General features: G+C 43.3%; 1 protein-coding gene across 1 annotated transcript in view; it reads left to right on the forward strand.

The window, feature by feature from the left end:
* Positions 1-3,016: 3,016 nt before the first annotated feature.
* EFNB2 (ephrin B2) overlaps positions 3,017-19,840 on the forward strand; it is a gene marked incomplete at its 3' end in the record, with an annotated part of 41,030 nt that continues 24,206 nt past the window's right edge. Inside the window, exon 1 of the mRNA XM_080363399.1 lies at positions 3,017-3,324. Within this exon, the coding sequence (XP_080219525.1) occupies positions 3,197-3,324 (128 nt within the window). The 5' untranslated portion in view covers positions 3,017-3,196. The remainder of the gene's footprint in view (positions 3,325-19,840) is intronic.

Consider the following 19,840-nt stretch of genomic DNA (forward strand, 5'->3'; position numbering starts at 1 on the left):
AAGCATTTATCAGGCTCAGTGTTTACATTGGCTCACGACTGGATACACACCACACATTTGTTTAAAAGTTTAATAATTAAGTACTTTCCTCCTCTCACTGGCGAAGCTCTCCTTTGATGCCCCTCGATGTGCATAGATACCCAATCTCTCACTTGAGCGCTAAGTTTCCGTCCCGGGTATCAGATCCTTTTCCACCAAATTGCGTCGCCGGATCTGCAATTCCTTTCTCACTGCAAATTAAATTTAATTAAGCAGTTTACTTAAAACGGATTCGATGTTTTGTGCGAAAAGCAAACTGAGTTCCTTGTTTTCCCGAGTGGTAGATTTCATTAGAGAACTACCAAACACAATTAACACAAAATCTATGGGGCATCGAGCGCACCTCGAATCTTCTTGCCCTTCTGATGCGGGCGAGAGAAGCGGTCTCTGCCAGGCAGGGCGGCGAAGGCTGAAACACCAGTTTAGTTAAAAAGGGGGGAAGGCGATAATTTTCTTCCAAATTGATCAGGAAAATAAATTACAGTGCCAGCCGCTTTCCTTATAAGGGTTTCTTCGCGTTCGTCTAAAAGCCTAACGAGCACCCGATTTAAAAGTAAATGCCCACATTTCCTCGGGAATCAAATTAAACGAAACTGGCTGTACATTACGGTCTTTTGCAGCGCGTTCTTTGCATGCCTTAACTAAAAGGTAGGAAAATGACAGAAAGAGCGCCGTAATTTAACTGGGATATAACTTTTAATCCTTTCTGCAGATACTATTTTGGCAAGAAATCCCTCCTGGAAGAAATTCGGCAACCCCCCTCATTTTACAGGAGTGACTATAACTTTATACAACCAGTATTTAGCCACGGTCCGGCACTCGGTGCGGACCGTACCCGTGTGCCGCCTCTCCCAGCCCGGTCCCACCACCCGCGGCAGCGGTACCGGCCGGTACCTTTTGCGGAGGAACCGCGTAGGCGCCGGGGAGCGCAGGACGCGTAAGGAGCTGCGGAGGGGGCACAGCCCAGGGGTACCGCTCCCCAGCCCCCCACCACCACCACGTGGAGGGCAGCCACTGGCCGCTAGTGGGCGCTGTGGCCCCGTGGAAGTGCCGCGACGCGCCGGGAGCCGAGCGGCGGGCGCACACGCGGGGGCCGCGGCGACCCCTTGCACCCCCCCCATCCTCCGCAGCCCTCCGCACCCCCTCGGGGGCCCTCCGGAGCCGCTGGGGAAGCATTTCCAGAGCTGCCCACAGGTAACTCCCTCTGGCCTGAAATTAATAATGAAATTAAAGAAAAGGGCCAGGTGCCGGCGAGATGCGCGGGATATGAAAAACAACTGGATCCGAAAATTCCGCCCCCCCCCCCCTCCCCAAAGTAAAAAAGTGTGGAAGGCAAGAAAGAGGCACTGAACGATCACCAGGGACAGGCGAGGGAACCCGCAGCAGGCTTCAGTGCCCCTCGGAGCCCTCCGCTCCGCATCCCTTTGAAGGGGCTCCGCGTGTCCAACTCCTCTTTATTTCGGGACGGTCCGTGGCTAATTGTCACGTAACCAAGTAAACTTTGAAAACTCAGAGACCCCATTGGGAAGGGGCCAGCCCGGGATCGAGTGCGGGAGAGCCCCCTGCCCCTCCCCACCCCCGGCGGGGCACTCGCAGAAAGTTGCGCGGGGAGCTCCGCGCCAGCGGAGACGCGGCCCTTACCCGCGCAGGGCTGGCAGCTCGGCTCTCCCTAGGGTGCTGCCCCCCGCTGTAGAGGAGAAGGTGCGGGGTACCCCTGAGCCCTCCCCGCTCTTTAAATAGCAGTGTACTTGAAAAACGCTCACTTCTAGCAAAGACAGACTGGGGAGTTATTTTATTTCATTTTACTTTTCCCTCCTGCTTTCGCTCCGCGTGGGCCAGCTGCGCCTCCCGCCCAGCCCCTCCGTGACTAAGAGCGAGTGGGCTCTTCCCTCACTCCGGCGGCCGCCCGCGGCGCGGGGAGGAGGGGAGGGGGCAGGGGGTGTTACCTGCCGGCCCTGCTCGGCTGGGCTCGGCGCGGCCCCGCCCGCCACGGCGGCGGCGATAAGTGACACGCACGGCGCCCAACCAGCGCGGCGGCCCGGCGGCGGCCCTATGAGCGGCGGCGGCGGGGCGGCGGGGCCGCGCTTATATGGCTACGGCGGCGCGCTGCCGCCGGCCGCGCTCCTGCGCCGGAGACTCGCCGAGGCGGGGGCAGTAGTAGTAGGAGCAGCGGAGCGACGGCATCGCGGGTTGAAGGCGCCGCGGTGGGAACGGCCGCGGCTGGAGCGGCTCCTCCTTCCTTCTCCTCCGCGCTGGGCTGCGCGGTGGCGCAAGTCCCACGCCCGGCTTCTCCTGCCGCCGCGGCGCGCACTGCGGATCTCGTCAGGGGAGAGCGAGGGACGTTTTGACGCTGCGAACCCCCACCTGGGGCTTTCCTTTTTTTTTTTCCCTTTTTAAAAAATTATTATTTTTCGTTCACTTTTTCTTCTCCCTGCTCTGCTCCGGGGTCTTTGCCGGCAAGAAGGACAGCGGTGCCCCTCGGGGAAGCCGGAGCCCTGCGGATGCGCCTCCCCGGGACCTGGGGAGCTGACTCTCGGAGTGGATTTATTGACTCGTGGTTGTTGCCGAGCTCCCCGAAACAGCCCGAGCTGGTGCCTGTGCGGATTGCAAACTGCAGGGAGCAGTGAGAGACACACGGGAGGAGCTTCCTGACAAGGCTGTTACCCTTACCCAAATCCATTTATTTCTCACACCACCATTTCTTTTATTTTACCTTTTTTTTTTTTTTCAACTCCTTTTCACGCGAGCCTTAGACACTGTGAACGTGTATGGCGCACTGGATCCAAATGGGAGTTGGCAGTTTGAGTGGCATCTTCCAAGGCAGCCGGGAGACCCCCAGTAAGAGGAAGGACTGAGGCATTTGCATTTTTTGTTGTTGTTATTGCTGTTTCTTCGGGAGTAGCTTGGATCTTACCTCGCAGGAGAATTTCCTACATGCGAGTGGCATACATGACTCAGTAGATCTGCTTACGTCTCTCACCAAGTGCATCGTCGACCTTTCGCGTGTAATTTTTTTATTTATTTTTTTTTTTCCCTATTCATCGTCTCGGCTGTTGGGATAACCGGGCACCCACCCTGCTGTTGCTGCTCAGGTGCGGGGAAGCCGCACGGCGGAGTTGGCGAAGCTCCGGGGAAGGACTCGGTGCCGCCTGCGACCATGGCAGCGCGGAGGCGAGACGCCTCCGCCTGGAAGTACTGCTGGGGAGTCGCGATGGTTTTATGCAGAACTGCGCTGGCGAGGTCCATCGTTTTAGACCCCATATATTGGAATTCCTCCAACCCCAAGTAAGTTTCCATCCCGCTCCTGCCCGCCACCTCCCCCGGGATGGGGGTGGGGAGGCTGGTGCCGCGGCCGCCGGGAGTCACAGTGACGGGGTGGGGGTCGCTGCGAGCGGCGGCTGCGGGGGATTTCAGGTTGGGCCGGCAGCAGGATCTGGCCCTCTCCGGGGCGGGTGGTCCGTGTCACGGCGGAGCTGCCCCCTCCGCCGCTTGCCCCTGGCGGGAGGGTCCTGGGAGGGAGGGGGAGCGGCAGCGGGATGGGACGGGGCGGTGGGGCCGGGATCGGGGCGGCGGCACTAGGCTGCAACCTGCGGGCCGGGTGTGGGCTCCGCTCGGCGGAGCCGCCGCCTCCCCGGGGCGGGAGTAGCGGCGGAGGCCGGCGGGGCCGGGCCGCGCTGGGTTTCCAGGAAGGGGTGATACTCTTCAACTTCTCCGTCTGCAGATGCAAACTCATCCCATTGACTCCAGCGAAGTTACATCTGCTTATAACAGGGCTAAATTTGGTTGTGGAGTTGATGGTATCAAGGCACATGTCAGTGAGTAATGAACTAAGCATTACCCATCACACGACCATTTAGTGTCATTCTTCATTAACAAACCCAGGCAAAAAAGCATGTGTTCCCAGGACTTCACTATCAAAGCACGCTCTTAAAATAGAAGCATATATTTCTAAAAAAGCTTCTATACTCCAACATACAAAATTATTGCTGTTGGGGAAAGGAACTTTTTGGGAAGTGGGCCGTCTTTCTAAAGAAAAATCTGCAGTCAGTGATGGAAAAACTATTTTTACTTCTCTTTTTGTCCCCTTTCATTTTTAAGATGCAAAATAAAAGTTGGCTTTGTTCAGTTGTGAAATCCTTTGAACTTTTGTGATCAAACCCACTATTTTAGAAAGCAAAAATCATCATAAGAAGGATAGTATGTAAAGCGTTTAGGAAGTCTTGCACTAGAGGTGGTTTAAAATAATTTATTTTAACTCATGCTACATATTCAATTATACGTATTTAAAAGCAAACCACATGCGTTGCGTTAATTGAATTTAGAATTTCCCATTAAATCCAGTAAGTACACATCTTGTTCTCCCGGGGGACTCTTTAGAGGAAATGTTAGGTGGTGACGAGACAAGAAGAATGGAGTATTTCCTGGATCAGGGATTAAATCCGTGTAGGTGGCAGGATCTCCAGGAGTTTGTGAAGATTTCAAAGTTTGCGTTAGGAGTAGCATCTCAAGTTTATCGAGTAGTCTTGTGTTACAGTCATTACCTACTGCTGAAGCAAAAAGTCGCTGGAGATTTCTGCCAGTGTTTTTCAATAATGGACATATTTGCTGGATCTCTTTAAGGTTTCTTTACATAAGACTTTTCTGATCTTTCTTAATTAAAAAAAAAAAAAAAAAACAAAAACAAAACAACGTGACAGGAATGCTGTGGGCTGTGCAGTTCCGTATCTTTATTCCTAACATTGTGTGACAGACGATCATTTTATGTATGCACCAGGTGGGAAGCCAGTTAAAATAAAATAAAGTTTAGCTCCAGTTATTGGCTCTGTGCTTTCATGATGATGCTACATCGTCGAAGCCTTTCTTTGGCTTAGGAAAGGTACGACGTAACATCGGAGAATAAAGCGACCTGACCAGTTATAAAGTGGTCTTCATAATGCTATTTGCATTTTGGAAAGTCAGAAGCTCCGAGCCGGGGTTGCATTGCATGAGTGGGCCTGCTGTGCTGGTGGAAGACAGGCTGGGCTCAGCCTTAGACGAAGGGGAAGGCTCTTGCATCCCCAGCCCTGGCTGGGTTTATGCCTACAGAGGTCACTCTTCCAATGCAGAAGAGTTCGCAGCTCCGGCCTCTCTCCTGACAGCTCCAACCTGCTGTTGCTTTTTTAACTTAACCTTGGTAACATTTATTATTAGCCATCAGTGAAATGAAAGCATCTGAGCAGCTGAATTCAACCCATCTTACGGTGCCTGGGGATACCCTTCCTTTATCAAATATGCGTTGTGTTTCCATCTGTCTAATTCTGAACTATTTAACTACGAAAAAAGGTTTGAATGTTGTTAATGGTAGATCTAATGATAATATCTAATTAGGTTTTTTTCAACTTTAATGCACGCTTAAAAATAGGTTGTGCTGTTGATGTAATTTAGTTTTCTTGAGTGATTCATTGAGGCTTAATCACCACAGTGAAGAAGTACACTATTAAAATTAGGCTTTTCAATTGCTGGGGCTAGTGATTTATAGGCCACTTGGAGGCCTGTAGTTTGAGGAAGCTTACAAATGCATTACCGATATTGCTGCCGGTGAGACAGCTCCACTTCCCTGAGCAAGATTTCTTACTAATTCTTGTCACAATTGTTTGCCTGAAGGATATGGAATAATTTCTCCTTAGACAAGGCTGTCCTCACTCTGGATTCAAGCTGAATGTTAGCTTGAGAAGTAAGCTGCTGAATGGATTTTGGCGTAGTATAATAATAAAGCTCCTTTTTAGGTTTGAAATAATAACTATCTTTGGTGCCAGCTAATTTATTCAGGGAAGCTGTGCATTTAACTCTATTGAAAGCCTCAACACATAAATCTTCTGAACAGGTAGGCAATTAAATGCTGGGAGAAGTTGTTACTCAGGTTAATATAAAGTATGAAATAATAAATTCTAGGTTAAGGTGAATGTATAAACCGAATTGGTTTTGCAGTGAAGTTTTGAGGGTATAATTTCTAGCAGGTGGCTGGGATGGAGAGCACTCAGTTGCTGTTTGGAGTCAGAGCTCCCTGCCCTGTTCTCCCCTCTCTCCCTTTCTAGAGATCCACTTCCGTTGCCTCGACCAAATCACAAGAGGTGTGTTTTAAATGACATACAGAAAATAATTATACCTGTGACCTTATTGCTTGGGAGGTTAAACGTCATTGTTGCAGATGGTTTTGGTAGATTTTACAGATTTCTCATCTGAAGAGCCTTAGATCTCATGATCTTGGAAACACAGAGAAGAATTACTCTGTAGACCTAACTCCTGTTGACACTTTTTAATGGGGGACTTTCTGCCTGTGTTGTTTCTGCCAAGGTAAACAATGTGTATAGATAGGAGGATTACCTCCGTTTCACCTCACAAGGGCTCACCAAGGCGGTGCGCCTTTGGCACGCAGGACAGCACGTAATGTTATGGGCTGTCTTGTAGTCAAATGGTAAAGAAAATTCATTAAAAAAACATCCCTTATGTCTAAATGCCACTATTCCCTGTGTGCTACAGGCCGGTGAGCCAAGCAGTTCCCGCTTAGTGACATGTGGAAGGTTATCCTCACAAGTGGTGTGTTTGACACTGATTAAGTTAGATTATATAGCTGTTTTTCTCTGCCTCTGATAACCAGTTATATATGGGATATTTCACAGCCAGCCTCTCAATGAATGCTAACATGTCAGAAACTGATAAAATAAACTACAATTGATGACCCTGTTAAATGGTCTATTCAGTAGCATATAGACTAGTCTGCTTCTCATTGTATCTGGAATTCTTATTTTTGTAGGTAAACAAATGCACATTCACTACCGACTGAATAGCCCCTTGAACTATGCTCTGCAGTTTGCATTTGGGTTAATCTTGTCGGTTTTAATATAGAGAGGGGAAAAAAGGAGAAAGCACCAGGGGTGGAATTGTTAGTGCTTTCACATCCACATTCCTCACATTTTGTCAGGATGATAAACTGTAGGTAATGGACAGCCCTTGTTTCTCAGGACAGGCGAGCCAGCCAGAGCACAAAGAGCTCGCTAAACCGATATCTCACAACATGTTTGGGAGCCTCTCAGCTAGACAAGAATTTATTTGGGAGTCCTGTGTCATGGGACCGCACTTTCTAACCTCAGCAATTACAGCTTCAAGCTGAAGAAACAGGAGTGGAAGGTTAAAATGATTTAAACACATGCTCCTAAATTGTACCCAAAACATAGCTGTTGACACTTGGCATGCTAATACAAGCAGTGAGCAGTGGCTTCCAGTCCATTGATATCTCTGGCATTCGTAGCCAGGTCTCCAAAGCACAAGTGAATTAGCAAAATGAATACAGAACAAACTGAAGGCTGGATTCCTGAGCTGGTTATTTTCCGCAGCCTTTCATACATGGAGTATAATTGCTATATTATTTATAGTCATTATCTTAAAGCATGTTATCTGTAAGCAGTGCTACATTATTTCACTTTGTTTAATGAAGTAATTGCCTTTAGAAAGGCAGTGACTAAAAGTCAAGCTAAAATCACTTAAGTTCTTCTTCTTCCCACACACAAGAATGCCTCCCTCCCTTTTTTTTTTTATCTCCCAGTTTTATTGGAAGGAGATCACATTGCTCTACGTGTATCACTAAGGATCGTCTCAAATTCGGCTAAGGTTCCTGTAATAGGAAGTCAGTGGAGGGCCTGAGGTGACTGCCGTGACACACTGGCAAGGACAGGACTTTCAGCCCTGTGCAGTAGCCAGAGCCAGGGGTGCTTGCTCTTTTTTTTGTGGAAGATCTGGTCTTCGTGTGTTGTGCAACCTGCAGTACTTGAAATTGCTTGTTGCAAATGAGAAGAAAGTGTTCCTTCTGAGAAAAAAAATAGTGATTAAAATGGTATTCATGTGTGCCTAATGTCTGCTTGCTTTGGCTGCTGACATAAAGAAACCTGTTTTTCTGGTCATTTATCATACATCTACATGGATTTGCTTATGAGCTCATTCTTTGTGAGGCGTTGTGGAAACTTAAATAGGAATGTTAGACTGCTTGAAATATTTTGATGAAAATATGTAGTGCCACAGAATATAGACTTTTAACCAGAACACTGTTGTCTTGAGCGAGGGGAGTTTTTTGGAGGGGTGGGGAGGGAGCAACAAAGCAGAAGAGTTTTGGGGGGGAGTTGCATGAAAAGCAGAGGAAGGGAGGATGGCAAAAGGACAGTGTTAGAAGAGCTTGGAAAAACTCCTGTGGCTTCATTGTCTCTCTAAAGCCAGGGAACACAAAGACAAATGCAGTTCAGCCTTTCTCCCATGATAGAAAATGTAAACCGTTGACATAGCTCCCATGTTTAACTTGTTTAATTCTCATTTTAAATTCAGTACTATACCAGCCGTGTGAACTCTGAAGATTTCTTTAGTAATCCATTTTGTAGTTCCGAATCAAAAACAAAGTGAAAAGGTCTGACACAATTTGCTTTTATTTTTAGGCAAATCAACCCTGGTCATAGTTAATAAGGGGATTACAACCCAGACTAGGTCTTTACAGATGTAATGTAAATCAAGGGCAGAGTATAAAGAAACTGATCCCTTTTGATTGAAGTATGGTAAAAAGGCATAGAGAAACTAGCAGCAGTAATCTGATTGTATGGCAATAAAACCACCATTTTCTGTCTTTCAGATAAAAATAATGTGGTAAATCCATGCAGTTCATAAGATGTAAAGGCAGATAAAGGGTGATGCCATGGCAACATATAGATTAGCTTGATGTTAGAAATGACACGTCTCTCAAAGGGGTGTTAGAAACTAAGGGCCTTGCTCCGGGCTGTAAGGTATTATGTGAGAACTGCACAAAACTTGGGGGCCGGGATTAGAACGCATGAAAAGCCTACTTGTGGCTTGGGATGGTTAAAGCAGTAAAGAAAAGCTGCTCAGTTCTTGCTCATTGGTGGCGTATAATATGGTAAAGATAGATTTCATTTACTGCTTTCTGCCCAGACGGGGACCGATTAAAACTTGAGATGGCTGCAATTGTTAGGTGTGGAAGATTTTCCCTTTTTTTAACTCCTGCCCTAGCAGCAGCCTTTCTGAAGAATTAGCTGCACTTGGGGTTTGTTGCCTTAATCTATTTGGGCTTCGGGCAGGAGCATGCTGGCAAGGAACAGAGAGCAGAGGGGATAGGTAGGACTGGGGTTATCTGGAAAGAAAACAGAGACCTTTTGATTTCAGCTGTGTTCTAGGCTCTAGTCTCCATCTCACACTCCATGGGAGCAGCAAAGATAAACACACTGCATTGTCTGTGCCTTGGCCAGGTGATACTTCAGCATCTCTTGTGTCCTGAAACAACATAAAAGAAAAAAACCCCACCAAACACTAAAAAAACCCACCAAAACAAAGCAGCATCCATTCCTATTTACCAATAAAGCTACAGATAACCAAATTCATCTGGCTGAGTCTCTAGGTGGTATTTATTTCTGAAAGGCAGGCTGCAATCTGGACATGAATGAGATAAGCATCTGTCTATCCCCCGCCCCCCATTCCACCCCAACTTAAAATCATTGGAATGAGTTTGCTGTCAGTCCCTTGGTTCACCCTGCCGACAAATTAGCCATTGTTTTGTCCTTTATTTTAAGCGATCCGTAGCTGTAAAGGTAGTAAACTAGTAAACTATCATTCCTAGTGTAGGTACTTGGATTTTCTTCTTGCCTTTTCTCTTAAAGAGCCTTCTAAATAGTTAAGACTTGCTTTTTTTTTTTTTTTACCCAACTGAAAACCGTAAACACCCACAACTTAAAGGCAGCATTACATTGCGAATCAGGGGTAAGATTCAAACGAGAAATATTTACTTTATTGCCTGCTCATTTGTCTGTTAAGGGGGGAAGGAAAGCACTCTGCATTTGTTAGGCTGAGTCTAGACATAGGAGGAAAAAACACTGAAGCCTACAATAACAGTTGTGTCTTTCTTTAGTGGGAATGAGCCTGGGATGAGCTCGGCAAAATGGAATTCATGCTGTTTGTTTGGCAGTGGCTTAGACACTTTTTAAATTTCGCCCTCCCCCCTTTTTTTTTTATAAAGATGTTAATTACATGCTTGAATTTATCATTCTTATCCTACCCCATAGTAAGCTGGAAAGCTTCACAGTTCTGACTGAAAAAGGAACTCCAGAACCAAAACTGTCAAGCTGCTTGATGCTGATGTGATTTAACAAATGAAAAATAAACAAGTGCATATAGGGAGCTGAACAGATTGGCAGAATATACGGGGCCTGAAGTGCTCAGATACGTTTCCTCTCTTGCAGCTTAACCTTCACAAATCTATATCAAAAGATCCAATTCATTTGCTGAAATTCTCCGAAGCGCAGGGGCACCCTCATCTAATTTACAGGCCGGTCACATCCAAGCACCTTGCATTCTGCATTTGACAATGATTGCTAATGGGCCATTCAACTAAAGTATTTGCTTGTTAACAGGGAACAGAGCATGATAAATGTCCAGCAAGCTTGCGGCCTCCTTCAGCTTTTCAAATGCAGACTGGTGCATATTTATGGCAGGCAAATGACAAAGAGAGAAGCTGAATTACTCTGGCCTTATGCTTTCTGTTCGAACAAGGGTTAAAGTAATTAAAGAAATAATGCAAAAACCGATGTCCTTTGTTTGCCCACCATTATCCAACATTTAGCTTTCGAACCTGCCTGTCATGTCACATTTCAGAAATGTACCAGATAAGGCTGGGGAGGTTTGGCAGGGCACGGGAAGGAGCGGGTGAAATTCCTTATGGGGTGCATCCCTCTTCCCATACAGAATCCTCTGCAGCTTCCCTGCTCCTCAACTAAGTTTTCACTGATATACATTAACTCGAAGATGGACTTGAAACACAGAGGTTTTGCAATTCGCACTTCTGTTCCCTAACTGAAAAAAAACCAAACCAAAACCCCAAGCCCAAAAGAGTGGAGAGGCTTTGAGACGACAAGCACTCAGTATGTTTTCTAAGAGCCAAGTATGAAAACAAAATGGCAGAACAAAAAGTAGTTTTGCTGTTGCTTCTCCGCCCCCAAGGGTGGGTAATCTCCAAAACTGAAACTGTAAAGCATGGAAATTCCCTAAACTTGAAGTGTCTTCATTGTAATGTTGATTTTTTTTTTTGGTGTGCTTGTAAATTCATGTTTCATCTTAGCTAGATTTTCAGAAGTCTTCAGACAGACTTAAATGCAGAATTATAATGGATAGTTTTATGTTCTGTATTTGGAAATGTCATTTGGTATTTTATATTTCTAGTTGCAAGTAGATAAACATGTTCAGGGCTTCTGTGTAGCTCCTGTTCAACTCTATGAAAATACCTCCAGTGATTTCAGTGAGTATTACATTAGCCTGCAAGGGCTTTACATTATAATCATTTTTTCACTATAGGCAAAATTATAATTTTCTTATAATGAACAAAATCTATCATTTTACTAGAGGAAAGACAACATCCAGGTTTATTTTTTTTTCCTGGTAACTGTGATGCAGAGAACTTTCCTTTGATGCAATTATATACATTGTCAAAGACAGCAAATAAGGGCAGGACCTCTATCTTTTTTGGCAATCCTTGCCAGCCAACACCCAGTGTTTATTGCGGTATCAGCATGATAATTATAATGCAGCTGATTTAAACTTTGATGTAATAGTCTATGCTTTCTTCTGATTTTACACGTAGGTTCTAAGCCAAAATAGATAAAGGCTAGTAGAGGATTATGTTGCTATGTGAATCATTCCTGATGTATGGCAAATACATGACTGTAAGATCAGTTTTCTACCTACAGTGATTTTTTTAAATGTCTCATAGCTAATGGCTAAAATAGGATTTATGAAACTTTATTTAGGAGGATTCAGACCTGTGTACACTTTAGAGTATAATCGTGTTTTACACCTGTCAACAGAAAATAGAAAATTATATGGCTATTATATGGATAGGTTAGATGGTAGGATGGTATGTTAGGCTGAAAAATACATGATGCTGCAAATGACTTCTCACTGTTTGTTAGCTTTTATTTGAGTAGTGTGTTTACTTAGGTACCCAAACCAAAGAAGAGCGGTGGGAAAGGGGAACAGTGCACTGTAAAGGGAAGTGCATGTTAAAGCTAATAAGAAGGATTTAAAATTTATTGTTATTAGTTAAAGCCCAGTTGCAATTGAATGCTATTTTATTTTGGATTGGGAGTTCTGCCAGATTTCAGCCTGTCAGAGCTGAGAAGACTCAAATCAAGTCCAGGCCTACTTCTGCAGCAAACGGGAATCCTGGCTCCTTGCCTGTGGATTCATTTGGGAAGACCCATCTGGCTTTTGATGTTCTGCAAGTTTGAAGCAGTTTGTTTAAGGAACCTATGCAGCAAGCACTGGTGAAAGCACACATAACTGCGCTTCTGACTCTTCGAGCGGTGCATCGTTTCGCATTCTCATTTTTGCTGGTGCTTGCCATCTGTTTACCTACTGCCTGAGCAGCAGTTAGTTTGTATACCTGACTGGATAAAAGTCTAAATTTGGAGTTGCGAGCACCTTGACTCCTTTTGAGGATTTGCAATCCCATAGCATTCACTGTCCACACTTCAGTTGCTTTCTTCATGTTTAATTAATTTCAGTTTAGTTCAGAAGCAGTCTAGCTTAATCACTGCAAAACACTTGACATTTAGGTTGGGTTTTTTTTTAGTTTTCTTTTTCCAAGGTATTTCCAAGCTGCGTAGATTAGCTGAACAGGGAAGGCCACGTTGGCGGGTAAGATTACTAGTCTGTGTGATAAATATTTTGAAAGAGACAATTTTTAGTGGTAATCATTGTTCCTTCTATCAGATGGGTTTCAGGCACTTTTTGAAGAAAAACAGAAGCCGAATCTTTGTAAACTTATTGCTTATTATAGTCTTTTCCATTCTGTGGGTCGGTCTGTGACAGCAAGGCGAGCGAGACTGCACTGTACTCCTAGGGCCTGACTCAGGAAACTGTCCTTATTCAGAAAAGCTCATGTTAAGCATGTGCTGAATACTGAATGTTTTTGCTGAAGCGGGACGAATTTAAGCATGAGCTGTCTTGAACCAAGGCCAGAGTGAAAACATTTTTGGGGGTTAGACAAAGACACATCTCTCTGAAGCTTCGTTACATTTTTTTTTTAAATGAGAAAATGATGTCAGAAGCTACGACTCTGTCTACATTTGGAAAGAGTCTCAATTTTTATGTAGCTTGCCCATAGTCAGTGAGTTAAAATGGAGTGAATGGTTGGAGCTCCTGCTGTCCCTGGCCATCTGCTGCACCTCTCTGATGGACTCTCCACCTAGGGTAGGGGTGTCCAGTCTAGTGATGAATGCACTTCTGGACATTTACAGGAGTTTTAAAACTATTCCTGTGTCAGTTTAGCTTAATTTAAGAGGTTCAGACCTGCAGCGGGCAACAAGCTGGTTCTTGGTAGCTCAAATACTGCTACTGTCTTGGAGGTGGCAGTGGCCGTCCAGTTTTATTCTGATTCTGAAAACCAGTCAAACTTTTGGAAATGTTTGTGTCTAGTGTAAGAATGTAGGATCTCCGTGCTTGCGAGAGGCTGAGTCCTGGGTTAAATGTGAGATGCAAGTGCGGACTGATTGTAGATATGCCATTTGGATTTTTGCTTTATGCCATTTTCTCCCACCTCAAAACCATCTTTTTAATATGAAAAGAAAAAGGATGTGGTGTAGGAGTGATAGAGAATTGCAACTGGATTCTGAAAATCTTTGCATAACAATGATTTGTCAAAACAGGTTTGGTTTGTGATACAGTGCTGTTATTGATTTGGTATAACTTTTCCTGAAAGTTTTGAGTTAACAACTTGTTCTGCTTCCAGTGTTTACTTATGCAGGCAAATGGTATGCAGTAATATATTTTCTAATAACTGCAAAGCAGCTGAAATTTTTTTCTTTGAATTTGAGATATAATCACTGATTATCAATGTCTCATCAAGTAACAAGACAGCCCCCGCCCTCGACTTTGCTTGGAGCATGTCTTGGAACAAGACTGTACAGGTGCGAACAAATTGTAGTTAAGCGAAAGAAGACTGCAAACTTGGGTTGGTATCCTTGTATTGTGGCTGACAGATTTGTTCATGTAACAGGAACGGTGGAGAAGAGCACAGAATAGCACAGCAGTAGAACAATCTGGTTTTATTGTTTCTTTCTTGTGATTTATATAGTGCCCTTTTTGAAAAGTACTTCTTTGGCAAGTGCCAGCTGCTCTCTGTTAGCTTTTTAAAAGCAAAGACTTTAGTGACTCGTGTAAGATGCACACATGGTTTGGTTTGACTTTCCGTTCCATGCTAACTACTGCTCTGCGTCTTTTCAACAAAGCACCATCTTTCTTGGGTTTGGCACACCCCGCCTCGGCGAGCACGTCAAGCAGAGCAGTGGTTTTGTGTTACGCTGAATTCATGGCACGGATTATTTTTATTTTTCTTTTTTTTTTTCAAAAATACAAACCATATATAAATACTTGATTATCTCTGCTGCAAGAGCAAAGAAGTACTTTAATATTCCCAGTAGCATATTTTGAGCAGCAATTCTTTAATTAAAACAACATTGGTCTCTTCCTGTATTTCATGGCTAGCAAATGAGAGAAAACACCAGTGTTAATATCAAAGGGAGTCAGTTTTCATTACAGTAATGGTTCAATTGTGCAATGCTGTAGGCAGTGAAATTTAATATTATTGTGACTTGTATTGTAATTGTAGGATGACAGAGGAAAATGGATTAAGTTTAAATATAAGTGTACACAGCAGCACATGGACTTTGTCAAATGGTAGCTGAAGGTTGGGGCAGGACGGGTCCCCTTCTGACTCTATCATAATGAATTAGTATTTTGTAAATAACTGGCCACTAGACTACAGATTTATTACCTTTCGTAGATCTATGTGGACACACGCAGACATACATGGATTCCGTACTGACTGTAATTGCAGTGCGGAGTTGCAGAACGGGTTTATTCTTGTAGGCTTGCAGGGTATTTGAATGTCTAGGCTTCTCGTCTTCACCTTTCATGAAAATATTCTTGCCTGCCAGTTTGTGAAGTTTTCTTCTGAAGGATACACCCATCCTCTCAGTTAAGGGATTGCTAACAAATGAATGGCCTCAGATTGGAAAGCCCTTTGTCATTCTTTTCTTCCTGATGAATAAAACCAAATTCAAGTTGCAGATGATCTAGATGATCTTTGCTTTAGAAAACTGTGCTAGAGAGACAACTGGTCTTAATGACCAATATCCCCTTCTTTCCCAGTTGCCCATATGCATGCAGATAAAAATGGTAATTTAAACCATCCATTACTGATCTCTTGCATGGAAGACTAGGGACAATGAAAGCTAGATGTTTTGTTAGTTTTCAGTGTAGGTTAAGTGGAAGATGTCCCCGAAGCTGTGCCTGATAGTCTACTAGTGTGTAAACATGATGCTCTGTCTTCTTACCCCATATTTTCACAGTGTTTCTCAGACATACGTTCATGTTGAAACCTGTTCTAATGTTAAAGTGCAAAAGGGGGCAGTAAAGTGCTATCCAAAAAATGCTTGTTTTTTTTAAAGGGTATTTTTTTGTGGCAAAAGTTGCATTTCTCAATAGGCTTATAACCTCTCATTTAAAATAATGTTCACATTAATATCTTCTGTTTGAAAGGCTCACAAATGACACTAAAGCATACTGTTAAGCATTGTGGGAACAGTGTTTGCTGTACTTCCATGTTCTGTCCTTTAACCCAGTCCTGAAACACGCTAAATATTTGGAAGGAATTGAAGGCAAGAAGCTTTCCTCAGATATATTTAGAACATAGCTATACGAAGCACTTCTGAAAGAATTCCAACTTTGCTAATCATGTCTGGTTCTCATGTTGTGCATTACCAGCATTGAGTTTCTGGAAAAACAAAATGAAAAGAATGCTGAGGCTAGGGATTTCTGCTTGAAGTACTAAAGTGTGCAGTGGTGGCATGGGTCAAGAGTTGGGCTCTCATCCAGACCTGCATGCATCGTTTGTCAAGAGGTAACTAGAAAGAGCAACTAATTACAATGCACCTACTGAGTGTTTTCTCTTTCAGAAATTCCTCAGAATAAGCCATTTATACAGATTGGCCACTACACTCTACTGCAGCCACTTGCAGTTTTTAAACTCTATGTAGAAAGCATGTTTCTGCTGAAATCCAATAAAAAGGAGAATTTGCCTATTTTTCCATGCTTGTACATGAGAGCAAGTGAGCGATCAGTGATGTGAGGAGTGATTCCTTATTTGCTGAAGCCAAGCCCAGCCCTGTTGTGCGGGTTCATATTTCTGTAAATGCTGATGAAATGTTAATATAATACACTTTAAAACAGAACATTGGTCATATCCATCCCTTTTTTTTTTTTTTTTCTTAGTTAGGAGACTGTCTTGAAGCACATTAGCGGTTCTTTTGTGGTAACCAGAATTGATTTTATAAATGGATCAGAATTCTCTAGTGCTTTAAGTACTTTCAGCAGAGTAGTAATTGCTTTCTGCACAACAATACAAAAAGTTAATTGCTATTAATAGTGCTTTATGTGGAGGTCATGTATGAAAACTGAATATAAAAATGTATATTAAAAAAAAATTCTTTTGTCAACCGTAGTTAAAAATTAAATCGTACATCTTTTCAGCATTTCAAGCATTACCTGTGTGGTAAATGTTCTAAGCCAGTCTGCATGTTCTTGTGCAAAAAGCCCAGATCTTGTTTCCCACTGTAGAGGGAAAAACAAAACAATACAGATAAGTCTTTGCTCTCGGAGGTTGTTTTTTTTTTAAGGCAGAGAAAAACATGCTTCCCTTTTACAGGAGGAAAACTGCACATCCATTTTCACACCCTGGATTTACTTAGGGGATGAAGGGGTAAAGCACAAGTTGGTCTGAAGATTTCAGCTATGTAAGCGGGCTTTTTGCTTTGTTCTGCGAGTGAGAGCCTAGCAGGAAGGGAAAGGGCAGCTTTCCAGCAATACTCAACATCTCTTGCAGGCGGAGATGGCGTCCAGTTGAAACAGATACACTTGTTTCACAGCAAAACCCTTCTGGCAGCAGCACACCGGGGGGCTGAAGGCACAGCACTGCCTCTTTTCCACAGGGGGGCCTGGGGAGAATGTCCTCCTGGTGCATTCGGGTCCATGATCACCCCAAGATGCCACCATCCCCTGGAGAGGAACTGCAGAGTCAACTGCCCCTGACGAGCTCAAGATTGGGGTAGCCTTGAAGAAGAATCAGCGGCACCTCCTTTAGCTTCTTTTACCACGGGATGAGATCACATCCATAACCTCGTACATCACAGCTTTTAAGGAAGCAGATTCTCTCTTAGAGTTTCTCCAATAAGGTGTGTTCGATGCTAAGTTGCAGGTGATCTTCCATAGACGTGAAGGGTGAAGGGGGTACAGTTCTTGCCAAATATCGTGTCTTAGCTGCAGGTTTTGTGCTCTTTCAAGTGCAAGTCATCTTTGGCCTTGAGACCATCCTATGCTGAACGGAGCGAAGAAGTGAGTGTATCTCTGCAACTGCAACAGGCACATGAGTGATTTGGTGAGGGCAACTCATGACACATGTTTCCAGAAGACCAGTCAGGGCATTTTGTGTCATATTTGAAGAGAGATGGTGTATGTGGGTGTTTATACAATGGAAGCTTTTTACCTCTAGGACTGTGATGGGATGGTACAATTTGACTGTCAAATCCTGCACATCCATGCAAAACAAAATGTTTTATTTGGGGAGAAGTGTATAAACTCTCAACCCTTCCTTATTTTGCACCTATTAGAAATCCTTTGTTGTATTTTCAATGCTTTCCTCTGATATTTTGCAAAAGGTAGTGCAATGAATTGATGAAGTGAACAGCTAAAATTTCATACATCCTCCGTGTTCTTTGTCCCCTTAAAATTTTGAGAAAATATAATAATGCTGCAGAATTATTCTCGTGTAGCTTATTAAGTTTTCATTTATAAACATATTGCATTGTCTTGCCCCACTGAAGTTAATGGAAGTTTTGCAACTGATTTCAATGACAATAGGTCCCGGAAACGGCACCAAGAATTGCGTCTATTTGCGTATCTACTTGAGACACACAAAGTGGTGGCACGACTACCGTTTTGTGTCCAGGGTGGTGAATAAAACAAAATAAACCCTTGACCATTCCCTTTTTCAGTGCACTGCAGGCATTTCCCCCGGGTGATCCAAAAAAGATGGGCTCCTTTGGAGGTGAGGAAGGGGAAGGGACAAGGAGGTACCACAAACCCCAGGATGGAGATTTAGCAACAGTTTAAGCAACTATTTCAAGGCATTTATGGGCTTGCTGCAGGTTTTACTGCAGGAGAGCCTGAGCCCTAAAAAGAGCTTCTTCCCTTGCAATGGAAGTGAGAAATACAAGAGCTTCAGCTTTAGAAACTTTTGCTATGGTATTTTATACTCTTGCTTTGTATAATGTGGTATTTACAATTAAAGATCTTAAGAGATGAACGTGAATATATTTGTTTATTTGTTTGAGTTCCATTTAGTTTCTAGCCTGCAAGCTCTATTAATGCAAGTAACCATTGCTTACATGAATAGTTTCATTAACTGCATGGAAAAATGTTACGTATAAATAAAGGTCAGCAGATTAAACTTCTTAAATTTTATTTAAATTCAAAAACATTCCTATTTAGCATGCTCTGTAAAACTTTGTTACAGTATTAAAATAATTTGATAATACCGCACTGACAAAGAAAAGTAGCTTCCAAAACTCACTTAAAAGAATTTTAATAATATGAAATGCTGTACTTCTTTTGTTTTCAAAGTTTCATCTGCTCATCTGTGTGCATAAAGCCAGACTGTCATCTTGCTGTGTCACACTATGGTCATTTTTCTTGCAGAGGCTTCATGTGAGAGTAGTGCCTTTCTTTTTAACCAAATTCCATATCCATTTTGAGACAGAGACTCCACATCAATCTTTTTTGATGAAGCTTGTTTTTCTGTCTGTTCCACAGCAATTACTGATGTGCTTCTTGCTGAATTCACGTTCACTTAATCCATTTAAACTGGCGTGAGATCAGTCCTATAAAACCACCGCTTCTGCAAAAAAGCATTTCAGGTTTACAGCTGGGTGTACACTTTGTATCCCCGTGGCATATCTTTGTATATGATGTTGAATATGACAGAAACTAATGTGAAAGCTCTGTATGGAGCAAAGGAGTCTTATAGAGATCCCTGGTCTCTGGGTTTTTTTATTGTATTCAGTTCAAAGTCTTTGGGAATCAGTAAACTGGTTTTCATCTCATTCGGCCCGCTGGTACTTCACTGAAATCACTAGGACCTTAGCCTGGAACTTTTATTTGCTTTTCATCAAGCTGGTAGGACTTTTGCCTTGTTTAAATATTTCTCCTATGGACAAAATGATATTCAAAATATGAACGTTGTTATTTTCTCAAAAGCCAGATGATGCATACATATACTATTTATAACCGCACTTTTTAAACAGTAAGGACTTGTGCATGCAATGCTGTTCTGTATTCTGTTTCAGTTTGCACTTGTACAAGTAACGGACTAACATACTGTGTTATTAGTATTCATGACATTTCCTTAATAAAACTTTTCAATGAATAACTTTATAGTCAGGCTGCTAGTTTAACTTCATAAAGTTAAGTGGATAGGGTTCCCTAACAGAAGGTTTCAGGCTGCATTTTAAGAAACATCTTGATTGTTCACATTTTTAGGGTTATTTTTGTTACATTAATTTAAAGCTAACTACCTACACCAATTAGTTCAGGTAAGGTATTAAAGCACAGAAATTTGGCACTGTTTCTCCAGTTAAATATACAAAACTCACAACAAGTGCTAACA

The sequence above is a fragment of the Nesoenas mayeri genome, assembly GCF_963082525.1.
Source record: "Nesoenas mayeri genome assembly, chromosome: 1".
Lineage (NCBI taxonomy): Eukaryota > Metazoa > Chordata > Aves > Columbiformes > Columbidae > Nesoenas > Nesoenas mayeri.